Genomic DNA, 23,802 nt, shown 5'->3' with positions numbered 1-23,802 from the left:
AAGAATTGATATGGAGGCGTTCTCAAGTAGTATTACAATTCAAGCACCCCCCCCCCCTACACACACACACACACACTCCACCCCCTCAGTAAACTTTTCAATTCTGATCTGATTTGTGCCTTTTCCTAGCCGATGTGCTCAGGTGAGCGATGTGGCCCCCTGGGATTCTTGTTTATGAATCAGCATTTTTGATACTCTGATAATGCCCGTTATGCAGAAATTATCCCATGTTTCCCTCTATTGTTGATGTCCCTGGCATAGTCTCCTAACTAGACAGTGATTCCTTATATTTCCATTTTTACTTGAAATAACAATCTTAAAATAAACCGTAAAACCGTCTAATTTAGTAGATTTTAAATGCACGAGGCATTCCATGTTATTTTCCACTGCCTCGCCCATGACGTCAAATTTTACTTTAAAAAAATAGTCCCATACAAACACGAAACAAATTTAATGATTATTTGGTTACTGTGGTCAAATATCAACATTTAAAAAATAAACAACAAAAGAATTTTACATGATGATCAAAGCAATCTTGTTAACTTTCATTATATATGTGACCTAGATTTAGGTTGTCGGAAGCACGAACACGTGTATAGGCCCTAGGTCACTTCGCCGCCATATTGAATGCAATGTTGAAGTTGATAAAATGGGAGTTAGTCAGCATGGTCAGGAAACAGAATTGTGTGGGTGTTAAAATAACAGAGGACATTGAATTGCGTAAGAAGTCGGATGGTAATGACTGAGGGACGATGTCTGTATCGGATGATGGAGTGCAGATCTATGTGGCAATGCCGATTTCTTCACGTGGTTCAGATGGATGGGCTGTTTACCATGTTTAAGGGTGTGAAGTTCTCTGTCTCGCGAGGCCTCGGTGATAATGGGCAGGGTTGCGCTAGTGACTTACTTTTGATCCGAAGATAATTCATTGTAAATTTATTTTGTTTGTAAAAAAATATATCATATTTAATTACTTAGTAAACAAACAGAACATCTTTCTTTCTTCAGTGTATTTAAACGCCACTCATTAACATTTGACCTTTCAGTAGTATTTTAACAGAGAAATTTACATGCCACAGGAATCACGGAGAAATTAACAAAATTGAATTTAGTAGTGTTTATCATGGGGAAAACAATTGGAAATGGAAATATTCTGGCATATATTACTAGTCTGAATTGCCTTGGCGTTGTCAATTGCTAGTCCGAATTGTCTCTGTGTGTTACAAAAAATGTTTTGTTTACAATATTTTTTTTATTTACTTTACAGTAAATCGTATGAGAAGGTAGGACATACGATGAAACATGTTACATCTGAGCCAGTAGGACATATGAGATATGATGAAGTATGATGTAAGTCGTATGACATATGATATGTCAATTGGAGGATGTTTTGTATGAGCGAATGTTCCTATGATGTATGAAAGAGTTGAATAAAGATATACGCATTTTACAAATATTTCTCGATCTTTCTCTGGGCACTGAACAGTACAGATAATTTCGCCATTTGGAGATATGATCTGTAAACTAATTTAAAAAATATACATTACATTCGCGGACCGTACAGCTTTAATAAATACATTGAATTTATAGTACAGCAAAATTTTTGTGGTAACATTACTAAAAGGAACGGCGTCATAAATTTCATTGTAAGGCCCCCTTTTTGCTGAGCTTATCGTTCGATATTTTTGATGCAAATAGAAATTATTTGAAAATAATTATCGAAGCCCAACATTAAAGTCCTTTTATCCCGGGTTTACAAATTCAGGTACTTTTTTATTATCAAGTTGGTTATTGCATCCTCACTTTGTTTATCGGTCTTTATAATAGAGCACATAATACAGCTTGTATTTTAAAAAAAAAAATTATATATTATTTCGCTGATTTTCGCAAAATCCTAAGGTGTCTTGGTACACGAATTTCTACGCTCATTAGCTCTATCAAATCGTATTTACTAGTTTTTCTTTGAAAACCTCAAGTTTTATGCTTAATTATTACCTGCGCATTCAAATAACTCTTGATCTATTTTGAGTGAGAGAATTACAGGACAAAAAACCCCTTCTCTTCCAATTTGTACAAATAACCAATGATTATTTTTGAAAATTATGAACTTGTGAAAAAGATGGCATGCCCGAAAATTCTACTGTCCATTTTTTTCAAACCAAGTCTGTAAATTAAAAAAAAATAGAGAGAGAACTTTATGGGATCTGAGAACTCAAGCTTTAAGGTTTCATCAAAGGTCAACATGTCCAAAAAATTATTTTTACAATAGCTCCAAAACTATGTGAGGCATAAAGTTAAAACTTGTATGGGTTATAAATATATCATTGTTCAACAGATATAAAGTACTAGTATCACTTGAAGACAAATATTTAAAAAAAAAATTATCGAGAGAAAAGATATTTTAAAATTTGCATATATTTTTTTTTTTTAAAAAGGCACCTACTAAATTCTGTTCTTTTAGTGAAAACCATCATTGCAGAAATAATATGTAAAAGTTTAACTCTATATACCACATAGTTTTGGAGCTATAGTAAAAATAATTTTTTTTGACATGTTGACCTTTGATGAGACCTGAATCCATTATCATTGAAGTGATATAATTAAAAGAACAATAGTTTGCAATAATAAGAAATTCGAAGAATAAATGAAAAGTATAAAGAGGATTAAATGTTTAAAAAGAAATGATGATGGGGAAGACCAACATAAATCCACGGAAACTGGCTGAGAACCGCAAAACACAGACCAGGGAATAGAATTCTCGGGATATAGGACGGTTGATAAACTTCGTACAGACATTGATGAAAACGTGGAAAAATAATGGAAATGTCAAAAGAGCTGTCCAAGTAAGAAATCTAATACATGTACATGTTACTTTGTGGAGAACCAATGTAGGCATACAGGTGTGTTCTGCAGACATCTTCAGAGAAAATCTGAAATTTCAGGGTTTCTACGTTGGTACAGTGTATATTAGAAACAAGAGGCCCATGGGCCTTATAGGTCACCTGAGTACCATGTAACAACTTTCCAACAGTTGAATTTGATTCGTGTTTTACACCAGAGGCCATGAAATTCACAATTTTGAAAGAGGCACCATTACTTATCATAACTATACACTTAGCATGCTTACTTTGGTTACTTAATACCCAGAGGTAGATCAGAGTAACAAAGAATTCATGCATTCCCACTATATCAACATTAGAGCCCCGCCCCAACACAATAAGCCCTGATCCAGGGGCCCTGAAATTCACAAATCTCAAAGAGGCATCCTTCCTTCTCATAACTATGTACATAGTTCATTGGTTTAATAACCAAGTGCAAAAAAGATTTAATGCATTTTCACTATATAATCAATAGAGCCCCGCCGCAACACCAGAATTCCTGACCCTGGGGCCATGAGATTCACAATTTTGGAAGAAGCAGCCTTATTCAACATAACTATGCAGTTGGTTAGTTTATTTAAGGTTCATAGATACTCTGATAAGAGAGATAACTCTTAATGACAAAAATGTCTATTATTCCTTTATAGATTTGCCAAGTTGATGTGTCTTTTTTGTCTGATTTTACCCCGTAAGCTATGCTATAATTGTTTGTATTTTACTTATAAAATACATTTCTTATGAAAAATCATATGAAGGTTCAAGCAACATTTTATATGAGTGAGCAGAGGGTTTTTGAACCTTAATGCCCATGAACAGAGAAGAATTTTAAAGAATTTATGCATTTTCACTAGATAATCTATATAGCCCCGCCCTAGCACTAGAACCCCTGAACCCGGGGGCATGACATTTACAATTTTAGAAGAGGCAGTCATTTTCAACTTAGCTATGCACTTGGTTAGTTTATTTAATCCCCAGAAAAGAAAAATTTCAAAGAATTTATGCATTTATACTATACAATCTATATAGCCCCGCCCTAGCACTAGAACCCCTGACCCTGGGGCCATGAAATTCACAATTTTGAAAGAGGCAGTCATTTTCAACTTAACTATGCACTTGGTTAGTTTATTTTATGCCCAGGAGCAGAAAAGAAGAATTTCAAAGAAATAATGCATTTTCACTATATAATCTATTTAGCCCCATCCTAGCACTAGAACCCCTGACCCTGGGGCTATGAATTTCACAACTTTGTTAGAGGACTTAATGCTGATTACAATCATACCAACAGTTTGACTGCTTGATGCCCAATAGTAAAGAAGAAGATTTTTAAAGATTGCACTAATTTTAGTGGTTTTTGCCCTACGCCCCAGGCCCCACGGGGGCAGGGACCATTAAATTCACGATTTTTGTTACCCTTCACTCATACATGCCATATGCCAAATTTGGTTGAAATTGGTTCAGTGGTTTCAGACAAGAAGCTGAAAATGTTCAAATGTTAACGCACGACGAACGACGACGGACGAAAACAGATAGCAATAGGTCGCCTACGTCCTACAGTGGGATTCGAACTTGCGACATACATTGTAAGGTTCAACTCCTTATGCCGTGATTCTAAACCAGACGCTCGAACCACTGAGCCATGCGGGCGACTATTCGATGCTAAATTATATGCTCTGAGTGCTATCAATTTTTTAACATTAAACAGGCAGACATGCTTTAGATGCTAAATGTTAAGTAAATGTCTGATTTTCAGGATGTTTTTCTTCAGTTTATTCATTTATTCTTATTAACTAGAATTAATTGCTGGGTTCTTCAAAATCAACATTCATAATTTGTTTTCTTAAAAGTCAAAAAAGCAAATTGGCTAAAGAAACTGAAGATAAGCAATCCATCCTAGCCAAAGTAAACTCCCAAAGTACCGTCAAAATTTAATTCAAAAGATATGTGTATGTGTTTTAAAATGATATATAGTATATGTTTTAATTCTTTAAAAATCTTTTCGACTTCTGAATATTTGGCATAGAAACTAAGTGCATATTTACATTATGTATGATTAGCAGTTTTTGGTGGCTAGCTCTTCAAAATTGTGAAATTTATAAGTACATGTATCAGGGTTCTGTTGTTAAAGCAATTTTTGAGAATTTTATAATTTGCTATTAAAATGTGTCATTTTGATAAATTTGAAAGTAATTAAAACCTTTTTGTTCAATGAGTCTAAGACAAAGTTTTAAATTGTTTCAAAAGAATGGCCTCTGTACATTCAAATATTTAATAGTACTGAAGAAAACAACACTGTACAAGACGACAATAATGTAATTCACTAATTTTGCATCATTTCGAGCTTGAACTATTAAAATATGAACAGGAGATCTGAAGTTCATATACATGTACAGTGGGGCCTCATTTATCCGGACGCTTTGGTTCCCAGTCAATTTGTCGGGATATGTGAAGCGTCCGGATACCTGAATCACCAGTTAAACAAGACAAAATAACATTTAAAAAATTCTGTTCTGATGAAAAATCGTCCAGATACTGAAGCATCCGGATATCTGAAGGTCCACTGTTTGTTCTTTTTCTCTATCCTTAAAATAGATGATGAAGATTTTGCAGCATAAAATTTTGACATCAAAGTCTCATCTTCCGGCATGTGCTTGTTATGATGTAGACTTGTCGAGAGAGAAAACATTCCTTAGGCTGAAGTTCTATTACGATCAATTGCGGTGTGAGCACTGTGTTCCAACAAAGTATGCCAGGCAAGGGTAGAAGCAAACAGAAGATTCAAGAAGGCGCCTCAGACCAATTTTGAAAAGAGGCAGAGAAAAATACGTCAGAGAAAACCCGGACGACCAAATCTAAAGACGCGGGAAGAGCGAGAAGGATGAGAAATGTGATATTTCAAACAATGATCTCAAAGAAATGATGACACGATTGAAAAGAATATTGAGGAGCGATTTACTACTTTGAACAAGTCGATGATAAGTTCTGTGCTTTCAAAGGAGTGCTAGATGACATGACCTTGACAAAAGCTGTCCAAAGCCCAGACGACAGAATAACGGAAATGGAGACTTCCCCTCTCATTATCCAGAATTCTCGTATCTCGAGAAATCCAAACAATACGACTATCAACTCTTACCAGGAGTCAGTGTCGGAGGCCATCATGGTATTTGCCAGAATGGATTACCTTCATCTTAATAAAGGTCAGGAACAGTACTTTATCGACAGGAAATGCGGTGAAAACGGATCTACCTAGTCTTCTGAAGAAAAAACACAGTATCCTTTCCCAACAAGCATACAGGTTGAGGCACGCTGGACTCAAACTAACTGAGGAGAAAAACCGACGCGGAACTACAATACCGCAAGCCAACTGACACAATCTTGATTAAATAAACTGACTCGTGATCAGCTTCCCACATACACAATATGGTGGATCTCTCTCCCTCTCTCTCGTCTATTTCTTTGATGTTCTTTTGATGTTCACACATGGCAGTTTAGACAATGTCTTAAAATAAAGTATCTATTAGGGAACATCAAAAATACCCATACATAGCCTAAACTTACTTATGTAGTTTTTGTTCTTATCTTGTCTACATTTTCTTTAGATTAACTTTACAGTTTCATTTTAATGCATGATTAATTTTTAAAGATTTTGATTGATTGTGTACTGTTTAACGTCCCTCTCGGGAATTTTTCACTCATATGGAGACGCCGCCACTTGCCGGTGGAGAGCTGCAAATTTTGTCCTAAACGCGGCACTTAGGGCCATTGAGCAGGGAGGGATCTTTTTCGTGCCAGCGCCTACTGCGACACGGGACCTCAGTTTATACGGTCTCATCTGAAGAAACGGTCTCCACGTCCCAAGTGGGATTCGAACTCACGACGTAAGGATCAACAGCTTTTTGAAAGTTCTTTGAAAATCGCAACTATAAAATGTTTGATGTTATTGTTAATACATTTTAATGCAGACACAATTGATTTTTTTACTCCATAAAATATATAATCTCTTACTAGAAAAAAAAATATTTATTACATGTTCTCATATTGTTAAGAATCTGTTGATTCTTCTTCTTTTCCAGAAAAAGGTTTTCAAGTTCATATCTTCTCTTTTTTCCAAGGTGAATAAAAGACTGGCAATGTCTCCTGGAAGATACATCTTCAAACATTCCAGAATCCTGCAAAGTAGACTGAAGCGGAAACGGTTACAACAAGCACATCGGAGCACAAAGCGGAGGAGTTTAGAGCTTTAGTCAGAACGGTCTGCAAAAGATGCATCACAATCTGTTCTTGAAGGTAAGTCAGATAAATACAACTTATCTGAAACTTACTTTATATGTGTGTTGCATGATGAATGTTTTGACCTACCATTTTTTCCGAACATTTCTATTGCAGCAGATACATACAGCAGCAAAATTGGTTTGAATGATGAAGTTGATTTGGAAGTCATTTCCTTGAATAAACTAGATAAACTACCAAGTGCCAACAAATCTTATGTGGCATTTGACCTAGAGACTACTGGGTTAGGTTTGTGAACTCGTTTTTCTTGGTAGAAATGTCTAAGGAATAGATTACTAGTATATAAGGTTAGAAGAATTGTGTTGCACTTGACTTAGAAGTACATGTATACACTATGGTAGTTTCAATACTAATTTGATGTATTTCAGCCAGAACATCTGACATTGTTCAGATTGCAGCTGTATGTGGAGAGAGAAAGTTCAACATTTTCTTGACACCGCAGTCCCCAATTTGTCTTGATGCATCTGCAGCAACTGGACTTGCTTTTGTTAGTGGTGTGTTGAAGCGTAATGGCAGGGTGGTCGAACATAAAGAGCCCTTTGAAGGACTTCAGCAGTTTGTTGAATTTTTGAAGACTACATTTTTTGGTTGGGCATAATATACAAAGTTTTGACCTACCAGTGTTAATGAACCAGCTAGTCAAATGTAAATAACTCGATAGTTTTGGAAAAGATTATGAAGCTCATACTATTCTGCAGTATACTAATTTTTTGTGTATACTGTTGAATATACTTGGATGTTCTTTGACCCAGAATAGTGGAAAAAGTAATGCTTCAAAATTGATGACTTATTAGACTGAATTTTCATTTCATCCACAGATGCATGTAGAATATGTGAAATATATGTACGTATGTAATTAATGGCACACAGAAAGTATTAAAGGTTTTAAAATTATATTATATTTTAAAGAATGTTGTTATTCTTTTGCAGTAATGCTTCTATGAAATGAAATAAAAGTCATCAATAGCTCTGTATTTTTTATCTTCACTTATTTGAAATTCCTTATCAAAAATCTAAATTTGGACAACAACATGTACATGTATAAATAAATAGTGGTGCTGCGAAAAAAAATTATGCTGGGAATGTGCTGGTTTTTAATGTAATTTTAACAAACAGTTGATTGATTGATTGTATTTTGTTTAACGTCCCTCTCGAGAATTTTTCACTCATATTGAGACGTCGCCGTATGCCGGTGAATGGCTTCAAATTTTAACCTTTACTCGGCACTCAGGGCTATTGAGCAGTGAGGGATCTTTATCGTGCCAACGCCTGCTGCTGACACGGTTTTTAAGGTCTCATCCGAAGGACTCGCAACTTTCACTTCAAAGTGTCGAGCGCATGGCGAAGGAACAGTTGCTACCCATTTTTTATCAACTTAGGTCAGTCGCGGCCGAGATTCGAACTCACCACCTCCTGATCACGAAGCGAGTGCTCTACCGACTGAGCTACCGTGAACGGTTTAACAAATAGTCACAGATGAACATAATTTGAGAATTTGACTGAAAAATCATGTCATTTTTAGCCCACCTGAGCCGAAGGCTCAAGTGAGCTTTCTGATCACATTTTGTCCGTCGTCCGTCCGTCCGTCTGTAAATTTTTCACATTTTCGACTTCTTCTCAAGAACCAATGGGCCAATTTTGACCAAACTTGATACAAAGCATCCTTGGGTAAAGGGGAGTTAAAATTGTTAAAATGAAGGGCCAACTCCCCTTACAAAGGGAGATAATCAAGAAAAGACAAAAGTAAGGTGGGGTCACTAAAAAATCTTCTTCTCAAGAACCACTGGGCCAGGAAAGCTGAAACTTATGTGAAAGCATCCTTGGGTAGTGTAAATATTAAATTGTTAAAATCATGACCCCCGGGGGTAGGGCGGGGCCATAATAGGGAATCCAAGTTGTACATAGAAATATATAGAACAAATCTTTAAAAATCTTCTTCTCAAGAACCACAGGGCCAGGAAAGCTTAAACTTATGTGGAAGCATCCTTGCGTAGTGTAAATATTAAATTGTTAAAATCATGACCCCCGGGGGTAGGGCGGGGCCACAGTAGGGAATCCAAGTTTTACATAGAAATAATGGAACAAATCTTTTAAAATCTTCTTCTCAAGAACCACTGGGCCAAGAAAGCTTAAACTTATGTGGAAGCATCCTTGGGTAGTGTAGATATTAAATTGTTAAAATCATGACCCCCGGGGGTAGGGCGGGACCACAATAGGGAATCCAAGTTTTACATAGAAATATATAGAACAAATCTTTAAAAATCTTCTTCTCAAGAACCACGGGGCCAGGAAAGCTTAAACTTATGTGGAAGCATCCTTGGGTAGTGTAGATATTAAATTGTTAAAATCATGACCCCCGGGGGTAGAGCGGGGCCACAATAGGGAATCCAAATTCTACATAGAAATATATAGAACAAATCTTTAAAAATCTTCTTCTCAAGATGTAACCACTGGGCCAGGAAAGTTGAAAGTTCTATGGAAGCACCCTTGGGTAGTGTAGATATTAAATTCTTAAAATCATAAAAGGGAAGGGGGTAGTGGGGCATGATAGGTATAGCAAGAGGGGGAATCTGGTAAGAACTGCATCACCCAAGTTACTCAGGTGAGCGATGTGGCCCATGGTCCTCTTGTTTAAAAAATGATTTTAATAGTGTTGTATTTCCAGGTATTGGAACGGTCGAGGGTTGTATTTTTTTCAATTTAGTCAAAAACAAAAATTTCACTGTTGTTTAATTAGTTATTTCTTTGATTTTAATAGGAAAACTAATTCATTATCGTAAAAAAAAAAAATGTTTGTATATATAGTTATAGACATATTATGTGAAACCTTTATTGGAATCTCATATCGCCAATTGACAAATGCGGGTATCTGTTTTTGAGAAACTCTCAGTAATAATATTGACAACCCCTTCTTTCTTTATATTCATCATACCTTAGTATGAACAATCTAAATATATGAGAACAATTTTTTTTAAATCACAAGTAGGTCCAGTACTAGGGACTTACCTTATATGTAACAACAATTTATTTTGCCTGCAGTCGCCCGTATTAAAAATATATATCTGCACCATTATAAAAATGGTGTGGAATTTTTGCCCTCTCTATTAAATATCAGAAACAAGATGTATTTGTGAAACACTATGCGCCCGGCGACAACATAATTTCTAAAAGTATTTTTAGTATATAGTCACAGTCAAGGTCACAAGGTCATTGACATTAGTGTTATTTGAAAAGACTTAATTAGTGGAATATGCATATCAAATAGAAAGTCTCTCTCTCTCCCATGGTTCAAAAGTTATGGTGAAAGTTCGAAAAAGCTATTTTTAGCATATAGGTCACAGTCAAGGTCACAAAGTCATTGTCCTTGGTGTCAACTGAAAGGACTTAATTTGTTGAGAATGCATACCAAAAATGAAGTCTCTATCGCCCGTGGTTCAAAAGTTATGGCGAAGGTTAAAGTTGACAACAGACAGACAAACATATAAACAGACAGGACAAACACAATATACGCCTCGGATCTATCGATTCGGGCGCATAAAAATAGGAGAGGGCTACATTATTGCATCTAACTCGGCCAATGTCGTAACAGTTCCCGCCTACGCCGTGAGGTAAAAACCCACAACAGACAACCTCTTGCCGAAAGGTCTACAACCAATTTTTTTCACCACTCGGTAAATGTATAGCAAAGGTTAATAATGAAACTTTTTAAAAGGTATAACAACTTGGCTCTTAACAATTTTATAACATAAGTATTACAACAATCAGGATAACGTAAGGTTGCGACCCTTATTCTGATATTATAATTCAGTGTTCCTGTCTTATCAGATGTATTGAGTCTTATAAATTCGTCAAATGTGGACTGTTTTATGTGTGATTCTTGGGCTAGTGGTTGAAGCCGCTTTTGGTAGGACTTTCTGTTTAAGTGCGGCATATGCTCATTTGTGACTTAATTGTCTTCATTTTGCAAAGCCATTTTTTGGTTTTATGTTTCACTCTTATTGTAATTTAGAAATATATTCAAGAAATAAAAAACTTCAATGATGTTGAGTACATCAATAAAGAAATTAAGAAAAGATACGTTATTGAGCATTTTAATGAGTTAAATTGTAATAAGGCTAAAATCGTGAAATATTGTTTGTTGAGTTACATGTCTCTCCAGAATTTTTCATTCATATGGAGTGCCAGTGGAGACCTGTACTTTTTAACTTCATTTTTTCACTAAAATTTGCTGGTGGAGGACTGCAAATTCAGACTCGAAATTGGCACTTTGAACCTTTGAATAGCGAGGGGTCTTTTTCGTGCAAGTTCTTACTGCGACACAGTACCTCAGTTTATATGGCTTAATGAAGGACCGTTCTCACGTCCCGCACAGAGATTTAAACTAGCGAAGCAAGGACCAACTCCTTATTCATCAACTCGAGAGCAAAAGTTCTACTTTAACAGAAACCACTGCGACCTTTGACTGACAAGATTTATATGTGGTGTACATGTATTGTAGACTAGAATTGAACTAGACGTGTTTGTAAAACACCCCCCCCCCCTCCAATAGAATTTTTCCGAGTCCAAGGGGCGAAACTATGTCAAAAATGTTTCGATCTTACCCAAAACAGAACTTGACCTAGATCTTCTTATGAGAAATCGGTATACTACATCTCAATTTAGTACGTGCAACCTCTGCAAAGAAAATGTTGGCCAACATACAGACCGACCGAAAAAAGCAATTCTTCGAAGGGGGGCTTAAAAATTTTCATTGTATCTCGGAAGCACTCTAGATCTAAAACATGTACTAGTATAAATAGCAGGGTAATTATTAATACATTATGTTCGTTTAAATATTGTTTTTAAAAATATTTAATTTAATTTATGTTCTTGTGACATATGAAACAGTTTAAAGTCTCGGTTTCGAGTTGTTTTTTGAAGAATGAAATAAATAAACTTTTCCTATAATGTGCATCATGTTCTATTCCTGGTCCTTCTTCCATTTTGTTCGAATTTGGTTCGTTTTTGTGTTTAAAATAACGTTTCAAAAATGTTAAAATGGTACCGTTTTGTACAAAATGTCTAATCTCGGCAGTTTTCAAGGTATTTTACAGCAGATCAAAATACATTATCGGAAAAAAAATCCCTTTCCTAATTTCACAGAAACAAAGAATGCTAAATTTCAGTTGGGATATGACATGTCGAAGACATCTCTACTATTCAAGAATGCCCAGATTCCTGCCGAATGCCAATCTAATGTGCCCTCCTTCTCTTGATTAAACTCATTATCACAATTTGGTTGTGCAGTATCCATGCAAATGTTGGTACTGAATTAAAACAATCTTTTTGAACACGCAAAACTAGACTGGACATTTATACCATTAACGTTACATTTCCAAGACTTATTTGATACAGATGACCAAAATGCAAAGACTTATCCAAGATATTATGACCGCTTTAAGCATACCTTCAAATTGATATTTATCAGTATTTGACGATTCTTATTGTCAAAAGTTGAGAAAAAAAATCCAAGCTTTAAATTTAATTTTTGTTCGTTAAATCAATCAAAAAATATTTTCTCATAACTCATTTGCTATTCTTCAGGTGTTCGCCTTGGTATACAGGGAACCCATTTCACGTACAATGGTCATAAGGTGTTCTTAGCCGGAATCAACAAGGCTTGGGAAAATTACGCTTACGACTTTGGAAATGGCCAGTATGATAGCGTAAAGGCCAAATATGAACACGTTTTTCAGCAGCTGCAGAACGCTGGAGCCAACTCTATTCGTAATTGTTTAACTCACAATTCTTATTGTTTTCTGACATCATTTATATCAATCACATCACCTCGGGTCTTTCCGTCAGAGATCAGAAAAACAACCTCAAATGTATTAAAGTCACCTGATGTTAAAATTTTATACATCTTCCGGCTTGTCCCTTCTGTAGTATATTTCATGCAACATCTTTATATTCAATAAAGTTAAATTCCATACTTTACAGATAAGAGCGTCTTCCTATTTTTATTTCAAAGTGTGTAGTTGGGGGGGGGGGGGGTGACAGCGTGTACGTAGTATTTCGAGGTCGTTTTTCCGCTAGTCGGAAAGGCCAGAAATTGCATTTAAATTCAGACGTTAAGAACTTTTATCCAGATGCGATTTTCCACAGATTTAAGTAATCTTGATTTTACTTATCTTTTCACATTTAGGAATTTGGATTCATATCGAGGGAGAATCTTCGCCCCACTTTGATGGCAGTGGACACGTGACAGGCCTTGATAATGGCGGTACTTTCATAAACGATATGAAATCCATGTTAACAGCTGCTCAGAATCATAACATCTTTGTGTTCCCAACGTTATGGAACGGTGCTGTCAAGCAACAAACACACTACCGTCTTGATGGTTTAATCAGGGTATTGTGCGAGAGTGTGTTTTACTGTACTCTTTAATCCTTAAATTACACAAGATTATGACCAGTATCAACAACATTCAAGTATTAAATTCTCTTACGATGAAATTTTTATGCACCCTTTGAAGAAGGGACCATATTGCTTTGCTGCTGCCTGTCTGTCGGTAGGTCGGTACACCAACAGTTTCACTCCATTTTCTTTGCAGAGGCATTACTGAACGGAAATGTGGTATACAAATTTATCGTAAGAATATCTAGGTCAAGCTTTGTTTTGGGTACGATCGAGCAATTTTGGACAAAGTTATGCCTCTTGGACTAATTCTATTCATTTGAGGAAGGTTATTAGGGGTTCATAATTGTTTTACAAACATCTCGTCTTTTTCCATTATTGTTTCTTATTTTATAGTGCAATGAGTTTTTAAAAAATGCTTACAGGATACTGGAAAACTTCTATCTTATATAAACCACGCCCTTAAGCCCATGGTACAAGCTCTGAAGGATATGCCGGCTCTTGGGGGATGGGACTTGATGAACGAACCGGAAGGAGAGTTGAAACCTGATTTGACTAGCAGCGAACCATGCTTCGATACACGTCATCTCCATAACTCTGGCGCGGGCTGGGCAGGCAAGCTTTATACGCCACAGGAACTTCTGAGGTATATTTGAGTAAAGTATCATTTTCAAACATCTATCGGGATATGAGTACATCATAAATTCCGTAAGACCAATTCTTGTAATGTCCTTCTACAGTAGAAGCACAAAAGTGTGTACAAAAATGGCGCCGCACAACCGTCGTAAGAAAGAGAACTCGGATAGAAAAACGGTAACTGTTTTAGTTGGCTAATATAAAGTACCGGTACGAAAAAAAACACCTTATATTTAGTCAAGTGTCCCTTCTAGTGAATTATTTGCAAAATTCGAGGCATAGATTGATAGATGTTCTGTATGTAATTGCGATTAATATCTTGCCAAATGTTGAGTATTTGTTAACAAGGTACAGCTCACGATCTGAATTTATACGATGTATGGGTGTTGCAGTTTTCTTTTAATATACAATGAACCATAAGGAGATAACGAACAATATTCAAGATCAAAGTTCATAAAACAATACCAAATGGGAGCAGAGCAAGCACGGACCTCCAAAACATCAGAGGTGGGATCAGGTGCCACGGAGGAGTGAGCATATAGAAATATTTTCTTAAAATAAAAAACTTTTTTAATATGATTTCTTGCTATGAATTCTTGCATGATCCACGCCCGATAAAACCGGGACATTTTCCTGAAAAAAAAGTTTCTTGCTGGAAAGTGACGGACAATGACAGGCCAGAGATTGTTGTCTATTAAAAATCAATGTTCTTCTCAGCATTAATATTGCCATTAACTCGGTCTTCATAAAGATTAAACTCCATTAAAACATAGATATCCCCATACCATCACAGTGAATTTTCGTTTATTTGTCCCCCGCTTGAAAAGTGGGGGATATTAATTTGGGTTTGTCCGTCCGTCACATCTGTCCGTCCGTCCGTCCGTCCGTCCGTCCGTCTTTCTGTCTGTCTGTAACGCTTTCGTTTCCACACGATATCTCGAGAACCCTGTGAGCTTTTGCAATGAAATTTAGCATAGCAACTCCCTATGGACTAAAGAAGACCCCTATTGATTTTGAGGTCAAAAGGTCAAAGGTCAAGGTCATAAATAAGCAATTTCTCTCTGTTAAAACACTTTCGTTTCCACACGATATCTCGAGAACCATTTGAGCTATTGCAATGAAATTTTACATAACAACTCCCTGTAGCCTAATGAAGACCCCTATTGATTTTGAGGTCAAAAGGTCAAAGTTCAAGGTCGTAAATTTATACATTCTGTCTGTATGTAAAACTATCATTTCCAGGCGATATTTCAAGAAGATTTTGAGCTTATGCAATGTAATTTTATACCAAAACTCCCTAGGACGTCTCTCGCCCCTCTCAAAGTGCCCCGCCCCGTTTGTTTTATTAGTATTTATAGTATTACATGGCGCTATTTTTAGCGCAGGGGCATGAGGAGAGTTATTGCGTATAAAACAGGTTCTCGGCGGACTTCATGTTCTTATTACATCTATTAGAACTGTTTAATAAAGGCTAAATAAATCAAACACCATGGATTGTGTAAAATTTTGAGAAAACCGAACATGAATATATACATGTATGTGACTTCAGTTCTGCATATACTTCTATTCGTATAAAGCGACTCCGTGGTCTAGTGGTTATGTCTCTCGCTTCAAATGTGAGAGGTCCCGGGATCGAATCTCGGTCGAACCTTTCATTTTTTTTTTTTAAATCCTTTTTTTTTTACTAAATGATAGTATTGAGCATGTATGAAAAATTTATGAGGTTATAAAATCATCATTACAGTGTGATAAATATTCCATATAAAAAAATCTTCTATACACATAATAAAGAATAAGCAATCAAATCTTTGTATGAATATTGACATACATGTATTTTATTTGCTTCAGTATACATGTATTCAGTTAATAATTCTACAAATTCAGTCAGGGGGAGCCGACTTTTTCCCTAAGCGGGGGACACGAATTCTCTGAATTAGCTTGTTTGTTTGTGGAACCAAGTCCGGTTTCCATCCTTCACCGGCTTTTCTCCACACATAAACACGTTCATTTTCTCCAAACACATATCGGACACTATCACTATTTTTTTTTACTCCAGTGAAAGTTAACAGTCCACCTTTTCTCATGACAGCTGCTTTTTCCTGTTCACACTTTTTATCGTTAATTTCTTCCTATTTACTCCTCTGGGAAATCAACGTTCTTTCAGTCTACGTTTTACCGTCTTCTTAAGAAACCGCAACATTCCTGTTTTCGTGGAATTTAGCAGTAATTCAATCTAAAGGTGCACAACCATCAACATTAAGTAATCTTTGCAACCTTCGATATTCACGTTCGTCAATCAGTCGTGGTCGGCCTGATCGACTGTGATTTTCCAAACTTTCTGAATGATGAAATTTTCTAATAAATGACGACAAAGACTTGTTCACCGCCTGTACTTTGTCTGCAATTTGTTGTCCATTTCTGTATGATGACTTCTTTCAAAGCTCTCGACATTTCTTCCCTTTTCTCCTCCATCACTTGTTTGACATCAAAATTTAAACAATACATTTTGTATATGAAGCAGACGAAAATATGACGTATGAATTCAAATGACAAAGTCTTGATCCATTTGTGTCTGAAGAGAATCCCTATGACGTTGTCGGTCAAGAAATTTAAAAAATACGAGACGTTTCTTGGTCAATTTTCAGTTAACATAATCTCCAATTGTCCTTGTATCTGTTCTTCGTTGACATTTGTTTTCTTTAAATGCTCCTTGATCAAATTTCAGTTAACTGTAGCAATAAACTTCATTTAAACCTAAAAACCTTTGTATACCGTTTTGATTTTGACTTTCAAGTGTACGTATACCCTACATTGTACATTTACTTAAACTATAGTGAGGACATATACTGAAATGCGAAATCTGGTGATGAAACGGAATAATAATACACTTAGTTGATCAGTAATAATATTTAGATTAAGAACCTATTGGTTATTGTGATTTAACACCATATGTATTTTTTAATAATAGATTATTCAAGAATGAAAATAATATTCAAAATTTCTCTTTTTAAGGTTTTTCAATTGGCAGGCTGCGGCGATAAAAGAAGTAGATCCCCACGCTCTAGTTACCGTAGGGGCTTGGAATGGAAAAGTGAACACTGATAACTTTGGTTTCCATAACATGTACAAAGATAGCTGTCTGGTAAAGGCCGGGGGAAAGGCCCAGGTTAGTTACAGATAAGTTTCTTCATTTTATTGTGATCGTTACACTACGTACTTCAAAAAAAATCTGTTTCATTTTTCCTTTCCTTTCATAGGGCACATTATCCTTCTACCAAGTTCATTCTTATGATTGGCAAGGACATTTTGGAACCGAGTCCCCCTTCAAGGTAAAATCTACACATTAGTTAGCCCACACAGCACAGTGGTTAGAGTCTCTGTCCTATAGTCGCGGAGTTCCAAGTTAATTCTTACGCCGCAGATTTGAATCTAAATGCGGATGAATCCGAATAAACGGAAATGCTGGCGCGAAAATGACCTCCACTGCTCAATGACCTTTTAGAAGTACCGAGTATAGGTCTAAATTCAGTTTAAGACCTCCAATTGCAAGTAGTGAAAAATTGTCGACGAAATAAAGATATTTTTGTTATAATATTTGGTCTTCCACATTATCCAAGTCGACCGCGTGACGCACTAGTTAGAGCGTCTGCTCTAGAGTCACGACGGAAGTAGTTGATCCTTTCGTCGCGGGTTCGAATCCCATTGTTGGATATGCAGACCAGTCTTTCGGACAAGACCTTACATCCTGTGTCGCAATGTGTGCTGGCACAAAAAAGATCTTTAAGTGCTCAATGTCCCTTCGTGCCCAGTATAGAACAAAATTTACAGCTCTCTGTCGGCAACAGGTGGCGTCTTCATACGAGTGAAAAATTCTCAAGAGGGAAGTTAAATAACAAGCAAATGCATTAATCTGAATGAACACATGTATGGTGCTAGTAAGCAAAACAGTTTCGAAACAACTTCTAAGTATGATTGTCAATTTTTTTCTTAATTTATAGCACAATTTCAGGGCCTTTGGTTTACACAAGCCATTGGTTATTGGGGAATTCCGAGAGAAAAATGGTGGTGGTATGACGATTAATCAGCTGTACGATCACGCCTACAATGGGGGATTCGCCGGTGGTTGGGCCTGGTCACAAACTGACGGCAACATGAACAATATGTTACAGGGACTTAATCACATCAGGAACTATCATAATGGTGTCCACGGGACTATTCATGTACAGATACACTAAGCGCTAAATAATAAACATTTCAAATTTCAGTTGTGTCAATGACCTCGCATATTGTCCACCTTCATTTCGTTTTTTGGTAGTTTTGTGTATGTGTTATCAACTCTTGATTAAAAAAGGATAAACAAGATGTGTTTTTGAAGCTGATGCATGTCAAACTCCAAAGTTCAAGGTCAAAAGTGTTGGTACTCAATGGAAGGACTTGTTACCAGGAACACATTGTGGAATATGGAGGCTCTATTTCTAATGCCGGGCGACCAAATTTTTCTGGTCTTGTCGGCTGAAAGAACATGACACAAGAAACGGATTCTCGGTTGTCATTCTTTGTATTAATAGTCAACACACAAGAAACAGATTCTCGGTTTTCATTAGTTCCAAATCACCTTGTATATAGTAATGTTAAAACTCCATCAATGTATTCCTTACAGTCGTGACAGAGGTCGGTCGGCAGGGGATGCTCACTCCTCCATGGCACCTGATCCCACCTCTGATGTTTCGGGGGTCCGTGTTTGCTCTACTACCGGTCGGCAGGGGATGCTCACTCCTCCATGGCACCTGATCCCACCTCTGATGTTTCGGGGTCCGTGTTTGCTCTCCTCTTATTTTGTATTGTTTTATGGACTTTGAGATTGTATACTGTACATTATCTCCATATCCTTCACGTAACAGAAGTTCTTAAAAACAGCAAGTTGAAAAAACAGCAAACTTATTACGCGGGTCATTTAATAAAACATAGAGAACAATTGCTTTTTCATCCTATTTTAATAAAATGAAATAACACATTTCCAAATGAAATTTATGCAAAGAGATTTAAAAAAAAAATGGCAGCTAGAGAAGCTCTTACACCTAAATTCAAGCCATTCAAGGATCTTCATCATGGTTTTAATATTAAAAAACACTATTTTTCACCTCATTCGTGAAACTTTTTTGATTAATTAAAGAGAAGTATGACTCAATTTATTGAAGTTAAAGCTGAACACGATTCTTAAAGAATATACAGTGGACCTTCAGATATCCGGACCCCAGATATCCGGATGCTTCAGTCTCCGGACGATTTTACATCAGGACGAAATTTTGAAATGTTATATTGTCTTGTTTAACTGGTGATTCAGGTATCCGGACGCTTCACATATCCAGACAAATTGACTAGGGACCAAAGCGTCCGGATAAATGAGCTCCACTGTATGTCCGCCATATTTGATCGGGTTCTCGCTATATCTGAAGACTCCTATTATACCTATATAGGGCTTGGCTTGGACATTGTTCATTGTAATCAGTCGACACCGATGTAGACGGACGTATGCTATACAGCACTCGGTAGCGACGTAAATTACTGATACTTCGTCTAATGCAGGAAAGTAAGATACCAATGAATCTTACAATTACAGTTGTACAGAACATTGCAAACAAACACAGATACATGTAAAAATGTAAACAGAGGCAATGCAAGATAACCAGCACGAACACAGGTCGCCATTCCACACCGATACCCGTAACAGTATAGCAGTCAGGTGTAACGAATGCGAAGAGTATATCCTAGTGTTGATGTCTTGTAAATAATGGTATCGAAAATGGCGTATGCCTATTTACGAGACGTGTTCAGCTTTAATTTTCTACCATTCTGTGTGACTTATTTCTTTAGTTCCTGTTCGACTTGAGCTTTCTTCAGTCTGTTCGTGTAGCTTTATTCCTCGTCTTATCAGGATATATACACCAAGATTCAAAATTCCACCGGTGTTTGAGAATATGGTCACAGTGTGGAAAAGCACCGGAGGAACACTCAAATTTCAGTTGTGTCAATGACCTCGCATATTGTCCACCTTCATTTCGTTTTTGGTAATTTTGTGTATGTGTTATCAACTCTTGATTAAAAAAGGATAAAGAAGATATGTTTGCGAAACACTGATGCCCCCGTATGGAAGTTTATGGTAAGGGATGAATTCTCTCAAATGCATGTCAAACTCCAAAGGTCAAGGTAAAAAGTGTTGGTACCCATGCAATGGAAGGACTTGTTACCAGGAACACATTGTGGAATATGGAGGCTCTATTTCTAATGTTTACTAAGGTTAACGTTTTTAAAAAGTGGGTCAAACTCGTAGGTCAAGATCAAAAATATTTATACCAACTGAAAGGTCTTATCACAGTGAATACACATATGAAGGATGAAAGCCCTAGCTCCAATTGTTCAAAATTTATCGCCAATGTTAAAGTGTGTTTTTTTTGTAAAAGTAGGTCAAACTCCAAGGTGAAGATCAGGAGGTCAAATTTGGTGGTTCCCATGGAAAAAATCTTGACACAAGGAATACACCTGTGAAATATGAAAGCCATAGCCCCACCAACTCAAAAGTTATGGTTTAGGTTAAATTTGACAACATACAGACAGGGAGACAAAAAGACAGACAGGACAAAAAATATACCCCCGGGATCTATTGAGCATAAAAATGTCTTTGTATTAATCTTCAACACACAAGAAACGGATTCTCGGTTTTCATTAGTTCCAAATCACCTTGTATATAGTAATGTTAAAACTCCATCAATGTATTCCTTACATTCGTGGCAGACGTAACAGAAGTTCATAAAAACAGCAAGATAAAAAAAACAGCAAACTTATTACGATGATCATTTAATAAAACATAGAGAATAACTGCTTTTTCATCGTATTTTAATAAGATTAAATAATAAATTTCCAAATAAAATTTAAGCAAAGAGATAAAAAAAAATGGCAGCTAGAGAAGCTCTTACACCTAAATTCAAGCCATTCAAGTATCTTCATCATGGTATTAATATTAAAATAACACTATTATTCACCTCACTCGTGAAACTATTTTGATTAATGAAAGAGAAGTATGACTCAACTTATTGAAGTTAAAGATGAACACGATTCATAAATGATATATGTCCGCCATTTTTGATCGGATTCTCGCTATATCTGAAGACCCCTATTAAATCTATATACGGCTTGACTTGGACATTGTTCATTGTAATCAGTCGACACCGATGTAGACGGACGTATGCTATACAGCACTCGGTAGCGACGTAAATTACTGATACTTCGTCTAATGCAGGAAAGTAAGATTCCAAAAAATCTTACAATTATAGTTAGTTGTACAGGTCATTGCAAACAAACACAGATACACGTAATTGCAATAAAATGTAAACAGAGGCAATGCAAGATAACCAGCACGAACACAGGTCGCCATTCCACGCCGATACCCGTAACAATATAGCAGTCAGGTGTAAAGAATGCGAAGAGCATATCCTAGTGTTGATGTCTTGTAAATAATGATATCGAAAATGGCGCATGTCTATTTACGAGACGTGTTCAGCTTTAATTTTCTACAATTCTGTGTGACTTGTTTCTTTAGTTCCTGTTCGACTTGAGCTTTCTTCAGTCTGTTTGTGTAGCTTTATTCCTCGTCTTATCAGGATATACACGCCAAGATTCAAAATTCCACCGGTGTTTGAGAATATGGTCACAGTATGGAAAAGCACCGGAGGAACACTCACTGGGTTGATAAACACCCAGATTCCGAACAATGCCAGCGACCACCACTGAATGATGAAAGCCAGCACGAATAACGACATTGCTCGCACTGCCGAGTGTTTCATTCTGGTTGCTGAGGCTTGTTTTCCTAAGGACTCTTTCAAAGAATGTTCCACGGAGCGGAGTTTTATCCACGTAAGGACGTACAGGGTTGCATTTACAAGAAGAATGATTGCCAGAGGAAGGGATGCCAACAGAAATTGAGCTAGCTGACCATTTACACCGTCAAAGAAGCAGCTAAAATGTAATCAATACATTGTATACTAGTAATGTCAGTAGATAATTTAAAGAAATATATATATTTGCCCAAAAAAAAATGGCCGACAGACAACACTGTTTGTCTGCATTCGCAGTTACATGCATGTAAATGAAACTTTCCAATATTCTTATGTAAAGAAACTAAAGGCATACTACTTCTTGAACAGAAAAAAACCCACATCAAGTCAGTAACTTCCTTTTTAAGTTGATAAATTGGAAATTTGGCTTTTTTGTTCCTGAGAAAAGGTTTAAAGATTTTCCCCCGATATATTCGTTTGTAAATTTAAAATCCCCTTTGAAGAAAGAGTTTACAGAATGATAACTGAGTTAAATCATGGTTCTTGGATGGTGATTTGTAAGTATTTTTGTTCAATTATTTAGTCCCAAGACAAATGAAATTTACGTAGTTTTCTCTTATAAATAATTTGAAAATGTGAAAAGATTGGTGACAAACGAAAGACTGACACTTACAATGCTCCACTCGGTCCAAACTGTTTAGCCGCAAGGGCAATTGATGATAATAGAAAAGGAAAACCGAAAATCCACAAAAGAAGTCGCCAGTCTCGTTTTCCAAATTTCAGCTGCTTATTTAAGTTAATCAGCATGAATGCATTTACTGCCACTATATTAACCATTAAAATCTGGGCGGTGACGAATTCTAACAATGTGAAACTATAGAACTGGCAGAGTGTTGGAGGGTACACATGGTACTTGGTTATCACGATATTTTGCAAGATGGTCTATAGCTTTGGTCTTTTTGGCCGCAAAATGCAGAAAAATATAAAAAGTAGGTAGAAATAGTCTTTGGACTGGACCTGTATACTGTGAGCCACATTGAAAGAACCATCACATATCGCCATGTACACCACAAATCTCTCGCTTTTAGTCCAACTGAAAAATTTTCTTCTTGGACTTTTCCCGAAGCTTAGAATAACCGATGTAATAGCCGAAATTAAACTCAGGAAAATGCAAGTCAGTGCTGGTATATGCAAGGCATAAAATCTCTCTGAACCCAGACCGTATACAGGGAGATCATATCCGTCCCTCAAAGCGGGGATACGGTAAATCGGTGAAGTATAATTAGCAAATTCAGACATTATTGTATGATTATTAAAAGAAATTTCTAACGCTTTATAACCTTGCTTATCACGATATTTTTTCCGCTTTATGTTAAAGCATTTTAAAGGCAGTATGTAAATGGTCACGGTTTGCTTAAAAATAAGGAAGTATAAATATTTTTTTTTCTACGCGTTTTCTGGTTCTGCTTTTTCATCTTTATTACTTATTGGTTATTTTTAAAAGCAAATCTGGGTGTGAAAAGGGGTACAATAACACGTGTCACTTAAGTAGTTTATCGTGCAATTTCTACGTATTTTGTATAATTTTCATGCAGGTTACTTTTTAGCTCACCTAAGTCGAAGGCTCAAGTGAGCTTTTCTGATCAAAATTTGTCCGTTATCTGTTGTATATTTTTCACGTTTTCATCTTCTTAAGAACCACTGGGCCAATTTCAATCAAAACTTGGAAGAAGATTCAAGTCTGTTCAAATGGAGGGTCATGCTCTCTTCAG

At 36.4% G+C, this 23,802-nt stretch overlaps 2 protein-coding genes across 2 annotated transcripts; one reads left to right on the top strand and one right to left on the bottom strand.

Annotated features, from left to right (window-relative positions):
* The first annotated feature begins 11,013 nt into the window (after positions 1-11,013).
* Positions 11,014-18,458, top strand: LOC134254834 (mannan endo-1,4-beta-mannosidase-like). Its single transcript, XM_062737374.1, has 7 exons — positions 11,014-11,070; positions 12,750-12,932; positions 13,351-13,556; positions 13,988-14,208; positions 17,211-17,364; positions 17,456-17,527; positions 18,197-18,458. Exons 1-7 carry the CDS (start codon positions 11,019-11,021, stop codon positions 18,431-18,433), a joined length of 1,125 nt encoding a protein of 374 aa, XP_062593358.1. The 5' UTR covers positions 11,014-11,018; the 3' UTR covers positions 18,434-18,458.
* A 3,183-nt stretch (positions 18,459-21,641) lies between these two features.
* LOC134254836 (uncharacterized) lies at positions 21,642-23,353 on the bottom strand. Its single transcript, XM_062737377.1, has 3 exons — positions 23,048-23,353; positions 22,704-22,972; positions 21,642-22,211 (listed from the first exon to the last, which is right to left on the bottom strand). The coding sequence occupies exons 1-3, from the start codon at positions 23,327-23,329 to the stop codon at positions 21,767-21,769; spliced, it is 996 nt and encodes a 331-aa protein (XP_062593361.1). The 5' UTR covers positions 23,330-23,353; the 3' UTR covers positions 21,642-21,766.
* Positions 23,354-23,802: the final 449 nt, after the last annotated feature.

Source organism: Saccostrea cucullata, unplaced genomic scaffold (assembly GCF_032062105.1).
Source record: "Saccostrea cucullata isolate Sc308-1 unplaced genomic scaffold, CSIRO_AGI_Scuc_v1 ctg75, whole genome shotgun sequence".
NCBI classification, from domain to species: domain Eukaryota; kingdom Metazoa; phylum Mollusca; class Bivalvia; order Ostreida; family Ostreidae; genus Saccostrea; species Saccostrea cuccullata.
The sequence above is the reverse complement of the archived record's forward strand: the minus strand, read 5'-3'. Positions and strand labels throughout refer to the sequence as shown.

Excerpts from the sequence above, each read along its gene's own strand:
- LOC134254834 (XM_062737374.1), top strand. The coding sequence starts at position 11,019 with ATGTGGACTGTTTTATGTGTGATTCTTGGGCTAGTGGTTGAAGCCGCT. Across the intron at positions 11,071-12,749 it reads AGTGGTTGAAGCCGCTTTTG|GTGTTCGCCTTGGTATACAG; the intron begins GTAGGACTTTCT and ends GCTATTCTTCAG. Across the intron at positions 12,933-13,350 it reads CGCTGGAGCCAACTCTATTC|GAATTTGGATTCATATCGAG; the intron begins GTAATTGTTTAA and ends TTTCACATTTAG.
- LOC134254836 (XM_062737377.1), bottom strand. The coding sequence starts at position 23,329 with ATGTCTGAATTTGCTAATTATACTTCACCGATTTACCGTATCCCCGCT. Across the intron at positions 22,973-23,047 it reads ATGTGGCTCACAGTATACAG|ACCATCTTGCAAAATATCGT; the intron begins GTCCAGTCCAAA and ends CCAAAGCTATAG. Across the intron at positions 22,212-22,703 it reads TTTGGACCGAGTGGAGCATT|CTGCTTCTTTGACGGTGTAA; the intron begins GTAAGTGTCAGT and ends ATTACATTTTAG.